The 15,193-nt window shown below is 50.8% G+C and overlaps 2 protein-coding genes across 4 annotated transcripts in view; one reads left to right on the top strand and one right to left on the bottom strand.

The window, feature by feature from the left end:
* The window catches only part of LOC143267023 (uncharacterized), a 1,229-nt gene extending 374 nt beyond the window's left edge, over nucleotides 1-855 (bottom strand). For both annotated transcript variants that reach the window (XM_076543536.1, XM_076543537.1), the window contains exons 1-2: nucleotides 675-855; nucleotides 1-189 (exon numbers count right to left, since the gene is read on the bottom strand). The exon at nucleotides 1-189 is cut by the window's left edge. In XM_076543536.1, coding sequence (XP_076399651.1) covers nucleotides 1-189; nucleotides 675-710 — 225 coding nt within the window. In that variant the 5' untranslated portion in view covers nucleotides 711-855. The remainder of the gene's footprint in view (nucleotides 190-674) is intronic.
* Nucleotides 186-15,193, top strand: part of Mrc2 (mannose receptor C-type 2) — a 62,796-nt gene continuing 47,788 nt past the window's right edge. Inside the window, exon 1 of one of the 2 annotated variants that reach the window (XM_015994686.3) lies at nucleotides 186-753. In XM_015994686.3, coding sequence (XP_015850172.1) covers nucleotides 633-753 — 121 coding nt within the window. In that variant the 5' untranslated portion in view covers nucleotides 186-632. The remainder of the gene's footprint in view (nucleotides 754-15,193) is intronic. The other variant, XM_006970523.4, reaches the window with a different exon arrangement.

A 15,193-nucleotide genomic window follows, 5' to 3' on the forward strand; every position in this document is an offset into this window, starting at 1 on the left:
TGGAGGGGGTGCTGGCGGCCCAGGTCTGGCCACCTGAGTCGGTGGCGCGCTCCCGTCCTCGGTTGGCCAGGCCTCGCAGCAGCCCAGGTCTCGCCACGCGGTGAAGTTCTGCGGAAAGTTTTGCCGTTGCTTCGCCGCCCGCGCCAGCAGGAGAAGCTGTGACGCAGCGTCTGGGGCTCCAGGCCCGGGCTGAAAAGAGAGGGAAGACGAGGCGGGAAGGACTTAAGCAGCAGAGTGGAGGAAGATAAAAGAGCGCACGCTGGAGACGGTGCTTCTGGCCCGCGCCGATCCTCCTCTCGGGCCATCCCCCTCCTCTCCCTCCCGACGCGCGCACCCTGCGGCCGGGTCCCCAGCCCCGCGCCCCCCGCACCTCCTCCTTCCCCTCCCACGCTGCCCGCTTCCCTTCCCCTCTGCCCCTCAAACCCTCCTCCCGGGTTCGGCGCTCCTCCCTCCGCCCTCCCTCCGCGGGGCCTGCCTCCTCCCTCCTCCTCTCCGGGAGGCATCACATCGTCCCGACCCGGAGGAGGACGCGAGCCCCTCGCCGGCGGTCATCCCAGCCCAGCATCAGGGCTGCCACCGCGCGCAGCCCAGCCGTGCGCCCTCGGTCCTCGCGTCCTCCGAGCGCCGCAGGGATGGGGCCCATCCGACCTGCCCTCGCGCCCTGGCCTCGTCACCTGCTGCGCTGCTTCTTGCTTCTCGGGGGACTGCATCTCGGCCACCCGGGGGACGCCGCCGCCGCCGCCGCCCTCCCGGGTAAGGCGCTGCCAACTTGGCCAACTTAGGGGGGCCGGCCCGAGGGGGAAGTGGGGCCTCTTGACTTTTCCCTCGTTTTTTTTCTGACTGCCTTATTTTCTGGAGAAGCGTGTGTGTGTGTGTGTGTGTGTGTGTGTGTGTGTGTGTGTGTGACTGGGTTTTTAAAAATCGTCTCCGCTTTTCTGGAAGCGAGGGAGGAGATGGGAGGAGGAGGGCGCCTAGAGGTGGGGGAGGACCTGAGTGGAACCAGATGTGGCAGGCGGCGGGGGAGGGGATGCTGGGCACTGTGGCCTGGGAGGGAGGGGGAGGGAGATGGAGGGCTGGCGACGACTAGAGTCCCGGGCCACCCAGACCCCTGGCGCCCGCCCCGCTCTGGTCCGGGTACGGTGGGATGCATCCAGAGAGCCAGAGGCACATTGTTTCACACACATACGTGAGGGGTCAGTCGCCTGTGCCGCGTCTGGCAGGGTCTTTATATTTTCTTTCTTGGTCTTCAAGGACGGCTTGTGGCGTAAGACTTCTGCACCGTTCGAGTGGAACCCTGTGGGACAGTTTTGTGTCAGCAGGGCCGAGTGTGTGTGCATCTCTCTGTGTGTTCATGCTCTCACTTTGTGTGAGCAATTCTGGCCATACTGGCACTTCTCCAGAGTGGACAATCTTAAGCTGCAAAAGAGTTTCTCTCTCTCTCTCTCTCTCTCTCTCTCTCTCTCTCTCTCTCTTTCTCTCTTAGTTTTTCGAGACAGGGTTTCTCTGTGTAGTTTTGATGCCTGTCCTGGGTCTCGCTCTGTAGAGCTGGCTGGCCTCGAACTCACAAAGATCCGCCTGGCTCTGCCTCCCTAGTGCTGGGATTAAAGGCTTTCGTCACTGCAGCCCAGAAGAGTTTCTAAAGATGCAAAACCATAACCCACAGAAAACCAATCACACAAGCCCCCCCCAAACTACACCCTTCTTTTTTCTGCTGTTTCTTTTCTTTTCTTTTCTTTTTTTTCAAGAACTGACTGAAATGTGAGGTCAGACAGGCAGGTCCCTCACCAAGAAGCTGAACATTGATGGGGTCGATCTTCCTCCCCGGGAGGATTTGCAGAAGTAAAAATATGTGCTGCGGGTGCTGCCTCCACATCCCCTTTTGTGTTTAACTGGGGGCTGGGTTGAGTGGCAAGGGATGGGACAGCAGTCGCAGCTTTGTGCTAGGACCGGGAGAGGCCCTGGAGAGTCTGGGGCCTTCACGAGTGGCCTGGGGTGCTGTGGGCATCTGCTAGGGGGAAAGGGACGTCAGGGTGACACCATGCACACACACACTCCTGCCTGCCATCCCACCTGGACCTGAAGCCTGGCCAGGCAAGAATGGAGCACACAGTCTGTCCCTTACCTGCGAGTCTTCTCCACTGGAACTGCAGGATGTGAGGGAGGAGGGAAAGGATGGCCATTCCAAGAGCCCTAGCCTGGGTTTTAAGGCCAGGCCCTGGGAAAGAGTTGGACCAGACTGCTGACTTGGTCTTTTCCCCCAGGGAGCTTTTGACAGGGGCGTGGAGGTGCCTGATGAGGGGCCCAGTCAGGGAGGAAAAGGAGGCCTACAGGGTCCCTGTGCCTCCTGGTCTCTGCTTCTGTCCCCTCCTGCTCTCTCAGGCTCTCCTACACACCAACTACCCATAGCCTGGGTTGGTGGGTTTACCCACCCCAGTTCTGAGGACACCGGGCCTGCGCTAAGGTAGCTGGGGGTGAGGAGCCTCCATTGAAGCAACTGAACAAGAGAGGGATATCCCACAACTTTCCTGTCAGTACACACAACACTTCCAGGCAACTCCTGCAAGTCGGCAGGGTGGGAGCAGGAGCAGGAAACTTCCATGGGTCCCTCATCTGGGAGGCTGGGGCAGGGCCTGTGGGGGCAGGGCCTGTGTGCCCGATAAAAGAGGCAGGCACTGGGAGAACCTCACCAGCATGGGGAGCCTGTCGCCCCAGGAAAATGCTTGTGGGAGGTAGCATTTGCCTGACAGGCTATTGCTGGGGTGAAAGGCCCCTGGTGGGGAGGGGCCGCCAGCTGGCATTTCCCTGATCACCAGCAGGAAGTCCGGTGGGTTCAGGATGAGATACCGCAGCTTTCTTAGGGGTCGGAGGCGACAGGGCTGTAGGAATTCTTAGAAGGGCAGAATTCATCTTGGCTTCCTCAGGGATCCCATAAAACACGCCGCTGCTGCAGTCCTGGTCCACTCTCCGTGTACACAGCACCGAGCCAAGTGCTTTAAGAGAGGTCAGAGGCATCCCTCGAGAAAATGAAATCTTTCAGGAGAGGGGCACAGGTTGAACCTTTGTGCGGGGTGAAGGGGTCTGTCGGTGAGTGCCCTTCTCAGCCCGGAAGTCCTGTTGAGTGCTGTGCATCCGATTTCTCATTAAATTCTAATGACAATCCAGAGAGGTAGGGATCATCGGACCCATTTTGCAGAGTACAAAATGGAATCTTAGAAGAGGAGCCTGATGGTTCAGTTTGGGCACATCTAGTAAGTGAAAGGCTGGGCCAGGGATGCTTGACGACTAGAAACAGGAGACAGTGCGGTCCAAGGAGGAAGGACTCTCTGAAGAGAGCCGGGAGGGGAGACCAGGAAGCTGGTGGGCGCTGCTGGGTTAAGGTTTCCTGGGTTCCTGAAGGAGAGGTTAAAGGAACCTGGCCAGGTGCCTGGAAGGCCCGGATGAAGACCCCACTTGCAGGCTGGCTGTGTGGGCTCTGAAGTGCTCAAGGTTTGTTTCTTAGTACAGAAATGAGCTCTGTCTGGACTGGAAGAGGGGATCTGCTGTCTAGGTGGAGCCGTCAGGAGACCTTGGGAAGTCCTCCTGTGGTGTCTAAAGGGCACACAGAGGTGGCTGGCATTCCCTCTGAGAGGTATTGGGTACTTGTCATTGTCGCCAGTCACTAGACAAACCACTGCGCGTCCAGCCAGCAAAGTCCCGAGCCCTGTCCTTCCCCATAAAACTCTGCCTTCCCTGCCTTAGCAAGCTGCCAAGGCCACTGTGCTCCGTGCTGGATTTCTGTTCTATCCTCAGTTCACCTGGGCAAGGTGAAAGTGCATGCAGGAGAGTAGGTAGCCTGGGTTTGGCCCCAGGGTGCTCATACCAGAGAAGTCCGATGCCCACAAGTTGGTGACTGTGGGACAAGATGGAAGAGCCAGGAACGGAACTTCTCAGGGTCTTCACTTGAATTCATCACTAGTTTGAGCATGGGGGTGGGGCAGAGTGTTAACCATTCTGTGGTGGTGGCTCCTCACATCTCCTAACCCTGGGAAGACCTTACCTCAGACCCCGAGAGTCAGTTGTTAGAGCTGTTCGGTGATTTGCCAAGATCTCACCACTAGACAGTGGTAAATGGACTTGAACGCAGCCGCCTAAACCTAGCAGTTCCAGGCCAAAACAAAAGCTCGTAGATGGCAGGGAAATTACCCTGGAGCTCCGAGCCTGGGACACCCTGTGTGCTAACAAGCTTGTCACTGTGACTCAAGTGCTTCATCTAAACAACTTAGGGAAGAAAGGTTTATTTTGGCTCTCAGCTGCAAAGACTTCAGCCAGAAGGCAGCTGGTCCCATTGCCCCTAAGCCCATGGTGAGGCAGAAGCATAACCCAGGGTCACGGCAGCAGAGGAAGGCTGCTCAGCTCATGCCGGCCAGGAAGATGAGGAGGCACCAAGGACCAGCAAGGTCCCCCTGCAAAGGCATGTTCCCGGTCTCCCACTTTCTTAACCAGGCTCTACTTCCCAGTTGCCCACTAAGGCCACTAGATTCTGACCCCATCGTTGACCAAGGTATCATACCCAACCACAACACCTACCTATTGGTGAAATTATTGAGGCCACTCCACGTAGTTAAAGGGGAGGTTTATTTAGTGGCGTAACTCACAAATGAAGGGATAGGTGGGTTGCAGGGTCTGGAAAAGGTGTAGCGCAGTCCAGCGGTGTTCTCTGGAGAACTCTGCTCGATCTACCTCCAGCGTCCAGGGTCCAGGAACCAAGAGAAGTGGCGCATCCAGATCTCTGGTCTTCAGGGTCCTCCCTTGGCCCTGCCTTGTAGGTGTGACCGTTACCAAAGCCTCAATGGGGATTGGAACTTCCAGATCAAAGCTGGAATGGCTGCCCAATACACCTACCCATGTGTCCCCTTGAGAGGGACAGTGAAGAAGAGAGTGGGTTGGACAGACCCCTGCTGTCAGCTGGTTCTCACAGTCTCCAGGGGCCCAGGAGGCAGAGACTAAGCTCCCTCTTCCTGTCCTTGGGGTTCCTGAGATGTTTCCCTCCAAGGGGGTATTGATAAATTAGTGCCAAATGCCTAAAGGTGCTCCAGCCAGGCACCTCAGCTTGATTTCACATATTCGTTTGTTCATTCATTCATGTTTACTGAGCCCGTACAGGGATGAGATTGAGATGACCGAGACCTATTCTTCCTTTGAATCTAACCCCCAGTCCTGCATGGCTCCTGGGGGGCTCCCTGGACTGGGGGGGGCATGGGTATCCCTGGCAGGAAATGTGTCTTCCTGTTTAGCCCTTCATGAGAGGAGGAGGGCCCCCTTTCCCATGACTGAGTCCTATGAATCTGGGTGGAGTGGGCCACTGGAGTGGTGACAGCCCTTGGAACTCACCCTGAGCTCTGCAGATTCTAGGATTCTAGTTACTCCTCGGTAGGCTGGAGTGGGGCTGCAAGCTGATAGCCGTGGCCCAGGAAATGCTGGGGACGGTCAGCTCCAGCGCCCTAGCAAATAGACTGGACTGCCTCCTCCAGGCAGCACACCATGGCTCCAGCTGGAGCTCTCATGGTTGGTTTCTTTCTTAGTCTTCGGGGTCACTCTGTTCTCTCTCCTGGGGCCCTTGGCTTGGCATCTTTAAAGAACAGATCCTCGGACTTCCAGAGGACCAGGTTTTGATTCCCAGCATCCGCGAGGCAGCTAACAACTGTCTGTAGTTTCAGTCCCAGGGGAATCTAACACCTTCTGGCTTCCGAGGGCACCGGGAACACACATGGTGCACAGACATACACACATACCCATACCCATAAAAATGTAATCATAATTTAAAAAATAAAAATACAGATCCTCCAGTGGCTTGACCCATGCCTTCTGACAGCCTCTGCCCGCTTCGGCTCCTCTGGCTGAGGAGCCTCCAGGAGACAGCTGTGAAACTGCAGCTGCCTTTCAGCCCCCTCCCCCAAGCCTCCTTGTCACCTTCCCAGCATGCTCTGCTCCACCCTCCCCGAGGCCCTCTCACCTCCAAGCCTCTGCTCACTGCACTTTCTGCCGAGCAAGTCTGTCCTTCCCTCGGCCTTTCTGGCTTCCCCTGAGTTTTCCTTCAGGACTCAAGGCTCTTGAGAATACCTAGGAGGGAAGACAGCCCCGAGACATCACCACGGTGGAGGACTGTGCTTTCTGTCCTTCTCACCCCGAGGAGATGTAGTGAGTTGCATCGTGATGGGCTGAGAGTTGGGTTAGGTTTCTCATTGCTGTGGTAGAGCACTGGACACAGACCGCTTAAAGAGGAGGAGGAAATCGCTGTGGCCGACAGTTTCAGGGCACCAGTCTGCGGTCACTTGGTCGAGTTGCTTTGAGCCTGAGACAAGGTCAGAAATCATGGCGGAGGATGTGGTGGAGAACTCCTCACCTCCTGGCAGCTGGGAAAGAGGGGAGAGGAAAGGGCAGGGACACGGTGCAGCTCCTCAGCCCACACCCCGCCCCTCAGACTTCTTTCAGTGAGACCCCACTTCCCAACATGTTATCAGTATGGTGGGTTCGGCAACGATCCATCCATTGATTAGGTTTGAAACCTCAGAGTCTCACAACTCCCCAGAGCCCATCCGTTTGGAAACAAGACTTTTAAGTAACATATGAGCCTTCGCGGACATTTCAGCTCAAGCCACACTGTTTCTACAGGGAAAACTCTAAACTGGGCTCTGACACCCACAGGGTGTTCGGAAGAGTAGTTGGTGTGGTACTGTCCTGCGGACTGGGGCGGGGTGTAGGTGCATCTAGCCTATTTCCTTCTCTCAGTCCTCTGGATGTGTTAATGGGGCAGAATCCTTGAGGTCAGAATGAATTGACCAACCGTGTGGCCTCAGGCTCTGGGGTCTTCTTTTGTCAAGTGAGAATAGTAACACCCTGCCTTGTAGGGTGTTTTGTGGGAGTCACACACAAGTCAGATGATAGATGTCTGAGATATAAAATTGCCCAGTATGCTATCAGGCACAGCTGTTGCTGGTCTTACGACTAATAGAAAGAAACCCCACTAATATCAAGGGACTCAAATATGATCACACAGTCCTCAGCCCCCTCAGCGCTGGGCTGGAGAGATGGATGCTCAGCACAGTTAAGCGCACGCACACTCCTCTAGCACAACACTCAGGTGTGGTTCCTAGCACCCATGCCAGGCGGCTCACTACCATGTGTAACTCCAGTTTCCAGGGAAACCAATGCCCTCTTCTGGCCTCGTAGGCACCAGGCACACACATGGTGCGCATGTGGGTACTGAGAATTGAACTCAGGACCTCTGGGAAGAGCAGCCAGTGCTCTTAACCTCTGAGCCATCTCTCCAGCCCATAGTAGATATTTTTTTGAGTTGGAAAAAAATTAAAGCAAGCAGACAAGTGTCCCAAAGACAAACAGGAATATTTTAGATGATGTCCTGATCATGAAAAACATACGGCGTTGGGTTAAGATAAATGGTACACAGTCCAGTTGGAGGAGTACCGTCTCCAGAAGCAAGAGTTCTAAGCTGTTTGTAAAAATATAATGTGAGACACCCCAGAAACAGCACTTTGATTTAAAATGACATCTTTATTTTAAATGTTGGGAAGATATGGATTTTACAACTAGAAAACGCTGGAGGCGGGTATCCAGTGGTGGAGGATATGGTTAGCATGTGAGAGGATCTGGGTTCAACACCCAGCTCTGCACCTCCAACCAAAAAAAGAAAAAGAAAAGAAAAGAAAAAGGAAATTTAATTTCAATTTGCAGCCATCACTCCTGAAGGAATTCAGATGATGTACTGTCGTGTAGAAGGTGCAAAGATGGCTAGAAATTAAATTCGCTTTCAGAGGTGGAGAGATGGCTCAGTGGTTTAGAGCATGTACTAACTGCTCTTGTAGAGGACCCAGAAGGAGAGCTATTGAGCAAGACACATAATATGAATCTCTGGCCTGCATATGTAACATGTTCATGAACACACATATGTGAAAACACAAGTATGCGCACGCCCAAGACCAAGGGTCAAATGTTCACCAATTTTATTTTATGTGGCATTTAAAAAGTGCGTTTCATTAAAAGGGAAAAAAAAAGCAGGCTGCTCTGAGATCTCCATTAGAAGCAGACACTTGCCTGACAGCTAGGAGACCCCTCTGAAATGCATAGAAAAATTTGGGTAAATGAATTAGAGAGTAAACATTCAAAGCAATTGGCTCAGTGTAAATGAATGAGCCCCAGTTTCAGGCAGCAACTTGTGGGAGGACTCTAAGCGCATAAGGCTGTGTGGAAAATGGTCCCAGACGATTCCATGACACCATGCTCTTTCTCAAGTCATGGGAAATATAACATTTCATATCTAAATACTAGCCACTCGTCAACCAAAGACATTGTCTTAGGGTGACTATTGCTGTGAGGAAACACCATGACCAGAGAAACCTGGGGAGGAAAGGGTTTATTGGGCTTACACTTCCACAGCACTGTTCATCATCAAAGGAAATCAGGGCAGGAGACTGGAGGCAGGGGCTGATGCAGAGGCCGTGAAGAAGTGCTGCTTACCGGCGTGCACCTGGCTTGCCCAGCCTGCCGTCCTATAGAACCCAAGATCACCAGTCCAGGGATGGCACTGCCTACAATGGACTGGGCCTTCCCCCATCAACCACTAATTAAGAAAATGCCCTGAAGCTGTGGTTCTCAACCTTCCTAATGCTGTGATCTCTTAATACAGTTCCTCATGTTGTGGTGACCCCTGTGGTGGTTTGAAAAAAAAAATGGAGGTGTGGCTTTGGTGGGGTGGGTGTGGTCTTGTTGGAGGCAGTGAGTCACTGTGGAGGCGGGCTTTGAGGTCTCATGTATGCTCAAGCCACACCTGGTGTTTTAGTCCACTTCCTGTTGCCTGCAAGGTGTAGAACTCTCAGCTCCTTCTCCAGCACCATGTCTGCCTGCACGCCGCCATGTCCCACCTTGATGACAACGGACTAAATCTCTGAAACTGTAAGCCACCATCTCAATTAAATATTTCCCTTGTAACAGTTGCCATGGCCATGGTGTCTCTTCACAGCAATAGAAACCCTAAGACAACCCCAACCATAAAGTTATTTTGTTGCCGCTTCATTGCTGTGATTTTGTTACTGTTTTGAATCGTAATGTAAATATCTGATATGCAGGATATCCGATATGCGAGACCCACAGGTTGAGAATCGATGGGCTAACGGCTTGTCCACAGCTGGATCTTAGGGAGGCGTTTCCCAGTTGAGGTTCTTTCCTCTCAGAAGACTTTAGCTTGTGTCAAGTTGACATAAAACTATCCAGGACAGACATTTCCATAAGTAACCATAATAACATCATCACAAGATATGATATACAGTGGACTTTTGTCTAGATATGATATATGGTGGGTTTTTTCTAGTATGTAGTTCATGTTTGGATTTCCAGTCGTCCTATTAATGAATGTGTGTTGTTTTTTGTTTGTTTGTTTTTGTTTTTTGAGACAAGGTCTCCCTAAGTTGCCTTGGCTGGTCTGGAACTCAGGAACTCATAGAGATCTGCCTGCCTATGCTCCCTGAGATTAACAGTGCATGTCACCATGCCCAACTTTTATTTGTTCGTTTGTTTTGAGATCCCATCTCACTGTGCAGCCTGGCTGGCTTTAAAGTCTCCATGCGCCTGCCTCTGCCTTCTGAGCATTCGGTTACAGGCATTTGTCAGCACATCCAGCTCCCAGTAGCGCCCCCTCCCCCTGCTCTCCTCACCCCCTTTCTCTCCAGTCAGGGTCTGTCACATAGCTTTGCTAGTCTTGAATTCACTGTGCGGTCTAAGGTGGCCTTGAGTTCATCGCAATCCTCTGCATCCCAGTTACGTGTTGTTTTCTTTTGAGACTGGCTCCCACGTAGCCCAGGCTGGCCTCAAACTCTGTAGTTGAAGATGACCTGGAATTGATCCTCCTGCCTTTACCTCCTGGGCGCTTGGATCACAGGCGTACACCACCAGTTTATACGGTGCTGGGATGATGATCCCAGGGCCTTGTGGTAGACAGGCACTCTACCAGCTGATCATGTGCCGGCCTTGTGAACGGTTTTAAAGGCTGTTTTAAATTTAGATGCCATGTTTCCTCACTTTCCGTCACTTGAACATCGTTGCTTGGCTGTTCCGGTTGTCATGGTATTGCACTCCTGAGAGTTCCAGGTCAGCTGTCCTGTAAAGTGCTGTGGTCTACATCACTTACGGGCTCCTGGATTTGTCTTAAACATTTTTGTGGGGAGTGCTGCATGAATGTGTATCATCCCACTGTGTCACATTGGTGCCCCCCCCCACTTCTTTTGTGATGCTGACTGGTGGCAGAGAGTCTCCTTTGGCATCTATCAGACCACTCCACCCACCCAGGCACCTTTCCCTCTGTGTATTTTGTAGATAACCTAAGGAATTTGAAACTACATTTAAAAAAATGCTTATAGCTGCACTGTTCATAAAAGCCCAAACTAGCTGGGCAGTAGTGGCGCACACCTTTAATCCCAGCACTCAGGAGGCAGAGTCAGGCGGATCTCTGAGTTTGAGGCCAACCTGGTCTACAGAGTGAGTTCCAGGACACCTAGGACTACATAGAGAAACCCCGTCTCAAAAATAAGCAAAAAGCCTGAACTAAATATTAGCCCCAAGTGAATTCCCCAAACGACCCTCAGTTGAAGAGTGGGTGGCCGTGTCTTCACGTGGTCAGGAGTGCACAGCAGTGCATGAACAGCCTACGGCTTGCTCCAACGCTGTGGGAGAGCCCCCCAGTGTGCTGATCCAGATGCTGAAGCATACCCATGACCCCACCTGTACCAAACACTGAAAAGGACGCAGAACTGACCTTTGCTGTCTGTAGTCACAGGAGTGGGGGAAAGAACCAGAGAGAGGGTCTCTCTTCCAGTAAAACGTAGAAGAGTGAGGCAGAAGGCATTTCTGTAACACATGTGGCAACCAGCTTGTAACTTGATGGGCAGCTTCTAGCACTGCTGAGGCTCCTGTGATCTGAGCAGGTGAGACTGTGAAAGATGTGAACAGTTCACACTCTCACACACACATACAAACCAACCAACCAACAACAAAACCACACCATGTCTGGTAAGCCTGTGGAGAATTGTTAAAGTCATTAGCAATCACAAAACAAAAAGGCTGAGCCGGGGTGTGGTGTTGTATGGCTGTTACACAGAGAACCCTGTCTCGAAAACACAACAAACAACAACAGAAAAACCCAAACGAACAAAAGCAAAGGCTGAGAACAGCTCAGTAGAGCGCCAGCCTAGCATGCACGAAGACCTGTGCCCAGTCCCTGGCACCTCATAAACTGGGCATGGCGGTGCACTCCTGCAATCCCAGTCCCTGGGAGGTGGAGGCAGGAGATTCAGACCTTCAAGGTCATCTTTGATGCCTTGTGAGTCTGGAGCTAGTCTGGGGTACATGAGACCCTGTCTCAAAACAAAAACAAACAAAAAACTCAAGCAAGATACCACCTGTATGTCTCAAGACAGTTTCAAGAAAGTCCGAGTCAGTAACACGAGTACTTACCAACTTTGGGGGTCCTGATACACTCACTCTAAGTTGAAATGTCACTTACTGTTGTTGACGTCACAGTGTAGCCACACCACCTGTAAAGCACTGGTTGTCTCATGACAGATGTGAAGAGCTGTGGTTCACTGTTGCCGTCTATCACGGGATCCAGAGCTCTATCATATACTGCCCACCAAGGAAACCAGGAAAAGTCAAAACACAAAGCAAGGTTTTTACTGCCTATAGAGTTGAAAAATCTTAAGTTGGGGATCACAAGTAAGCTCAACATAGCATTTATGATTAAGAAATTATACTTATTAAGTCAGGTGCGGTGCATACACCTTTAATCCCAACACTTGAAGGGAGCCGCAAAGGCAGGCCAATCTCTGTGAGTTTGAAGCCAGCCTGGTCTACACATTCAGTTCCAGCCCAGCCAGGGCTACCTAGTGAGGCCCTATCTAAAACAAATAAAGATTAAAAAATAGAAGGATTTGATGAGTTAAAGCAATAGATAAGGAATAAGTAAGTGAGATATGATGTGTCATACAGCAAGGCCTTTAGCCTTAATTTAAAATTATATGTGTGTGTGTGTGTGTGTGTGTGTGTGTGTGTGTGTGTGTGTGTGTGTATTTAATGTATATGTAGTCATTACTGACAGCCATGCCACATAAGCATGTGGGGGTCAGAGGACAGCTTGCCGGGGAGTCCCTCCCCTCCTTCTGACATGTGGTTTCTGAGGATTGAACCCAGGTCGTTGGCCTTACCTTTACCTGCTGGACTATCTCTCAAGCCTGAATTTAGCTATAAAAATGGTTTGGCTTTTTTCTCCTCCAAATTTTTTAAAAGGCAATACTTTCAGTTGTAGCTGGAGAGTTTTCTTTCCGAGTCCCACCAAACCCCGGCAGTCCGACAGCCCACTTATAAAATAAACACACAGATGCTTATATTATTTAAACTATTTGGCCTAATGGCTCAGGCTTCTAGCTATCTAGTTCTTACATCTTAAATTAATCCATTTCTGTAAATCTATACCTTGCCACTTGGCTCATGGCTTACCAGCATCTTAACATGCTGCTTGTCATGGCGGCGGCTGGCAGTATCTCCCTCCGCCTTCCTGTTCTCTCAATTCTCCTCTCTGTTAGTCCCGCCTATACTTCCTGCCTGGCTACTGGCCAATCAGTGTTTTATTTATTGACCAATCAGAGCAACACATTTGACATACAGAACATCCCACAGCATTCAGTGAAGAATTAAATATGGAAACAAGATCCTAGAACGTGTTGTTTATACTCATATATCGGTACATATGTATAATCATACTTGGGGTGTGTGGAGAAGAGAAAAATACCACCCGAATCCAACTGTTTCTCATACACTAAACTGAATTACATGTTATTTAGGAAACGTGATTACTGTGGACGGCTTTTCCTTAAACACATCTGCATTTTAGGTCAGCAGCTGTCATTCTGTGCAGTCACAGGGTCACGGTCCAGACCTGCAGTGTGTGACTCCATAGCATCAGTCAGAACTTCAACTCCTGGACTATGCCCCTCGTCACTTTAACATTTTTTATTTTATCATTTTATGTGTATGAGCATTTTGCCTATATGTACATATGGTGCACCATGTACATGCTTGATGTCTGCCAAGGTCAGAAGAAAGCATTGGATTTCCTGCAACTGGAGTTAAAGACAATTATGAGCCACCATGCTTCTGGGAATCAAACCCTTGATTCTCTGGAAGAGCAGCCAGTGTTTTGTGTTTTTTAGATTTTGTTTGAGACAGGGTCTCTCTGCATATCCCCGGCTGTCCTGGAACTCACTCTGTAGACCAGGCTGGCCTCAAACTCACAGAGATCCTCCTGCCTCTGCCTCCTGAGTCCTGGAACAGCCAGTACTCTTAACTGCAGAGCGTCTTTCCAGCCCACAGATGCTCCTTTCAGGCTTAAGTGGCAGCACTGAGCATCCTCCACTCACAGGTTAGCCAGAGGGGTTTCCCTGAGGGTGCCCACCTGGAAGAAGTGGCTGTGTTACAATAGGGGACCACTCCCCTGCTGTCCCCATAAACACCCCAAATTACGGTGGAGAAAGGATAGAATGCTTTAAAGCTACAGTGTATGTTTGATGTTGGAGTATAGAAGATCACAAAATTTTATAAACTCAAAATGACTGAAAGGTGGAACAGAAAGATACTTTCATGTTGGGAGATGGGCTTTTGGAAGGCTTCCTGGGAGGGGAGTGTGGGGGAAGTGACTTTAGTATTCTTGTTTGTTTCTGTTTTTGTATTTTTTTCGAGACAGGGTTTCTCTGTGTAGCTTTGGAGCCTGTCCTGGAACTCCCTCTGTAGACCAGGCTGGCCTCGAACTCACAGACATCCGCCTGCCTCTACCTCCCGAGTGCTGGGATTAAAGGTGTGCGCCACCACCACAGGTGACTTTAGCATTTCTATAAAACATTGTGCAGTGGTCTAAAAGAGAGTGCCCCACCTCTGACTGAGCACGTGAAGTCAGCTTGGCTGTGAGGGCTGTGAGATTCCTTCTGCTAAGGACTGAATCCTCACTTCCCTCTTCTCACAGATAAGGAGACTCAGTCACAGAGGTCATTGCTATGGTAATGCAGTCTGGGTCTGTGTGGTCCCCACATCACCCTCTGCAAATACAAACAACCTGTAATTATAACTAGTTCAGGTAGTGAGGTTAACAACGTCTGTGTTCTCTCAGCCCCAGTAGAAGGTGTAGAGCATCTTACTGCACAGTTAGCCCACTAACTCATTCGCTCCTGCCCAGTCTCTATTTTGACTTTGGTATTTAACTCTTCTTTGATTTCACACTTTAAAAATGTATTTATTTATTTGGTTTTTTGAGACAGGGTTTCTCTGTGTAGCTCTGGCTGTCCTGTAACTCACTCTGTAGACCTGGCTGGTCTCGAACTCACAGAGATTCATCTGCCTCTGCTCGCTGCTGGGGGTGGGGTTGGGGGTGGGGGTGGGGACACCACCTCCCCTGAGTGCTGGGATTAAAGGCGTGCACCACCACTGCCTGGCTTGGTTTCACATGTTTAATTCTTGGAGTGTGGCACAACTACAGAAATGTGAACACAGTGTGTTCAGCTTGATTGAAATTTTTTTTTTAAAGAGTACAACTCACATAACCAACCATTGGGTTCAGAAAATAACATTCCCAGCATTTCCAGGGCTTAGAGGCCCTTGCCACAGGCTTAGTGTCTTTATTCTTTGTGGACTGGTGCCCATCTTCTGTATCATTGTATCTGTCTAGCCCTTAGCACCATACGATTCTCATGTCTGCGTTCTTCCCATGGCTAACTTGAGCTACTGATGTGTTTTTCCCATTTGGGGTCCATTTAATTTTTATTTTAATAATTTATCCACTTTTATTCTATGTACGTTGGTGCATGTCTGTGTGGGGGTGCCAGATCCCCCGGAACTGGAATTACAGGCAGGTGTGAGCTGCCATGTTGATGCTGGGACTTGAACCTGGGTCCTCTGGAAGAGCAGCCAGTGCTCCCAACTGCTAACCCGTCTCTCTAGCCCCTATTTAACAATTTTATTTGGTTTGTTTGTTTTTTGTTTGATACAGACAGGTCTCACTGTGTAGCCCTGGCTGGCCTGGAACTCTTTATGTAGACCAAGCTGGCCTTGAATTCACAGAGATCCACCTGTGAGGGCTCTGAGTGCAGGAATCAAAGGCATG

This window comes from Peromyscus maniculatus, chromosome 8 (genome assembly GCF_049852395.1).
Source record: "Peromyscus maniculatus bairdii isolate BWxNUB_F1_BW_parent chromosome 8, HU_Pman_BW_mat_3.1, whole genome shotgun sequence".
Classification (NCBI taxonomy): domain Eukaryota; kingdom Metazoa; phylum Chordata; class Mammalia; order Rodentia; family Cricetidae; genus Peromyscus; species Peromyscus maniculatus.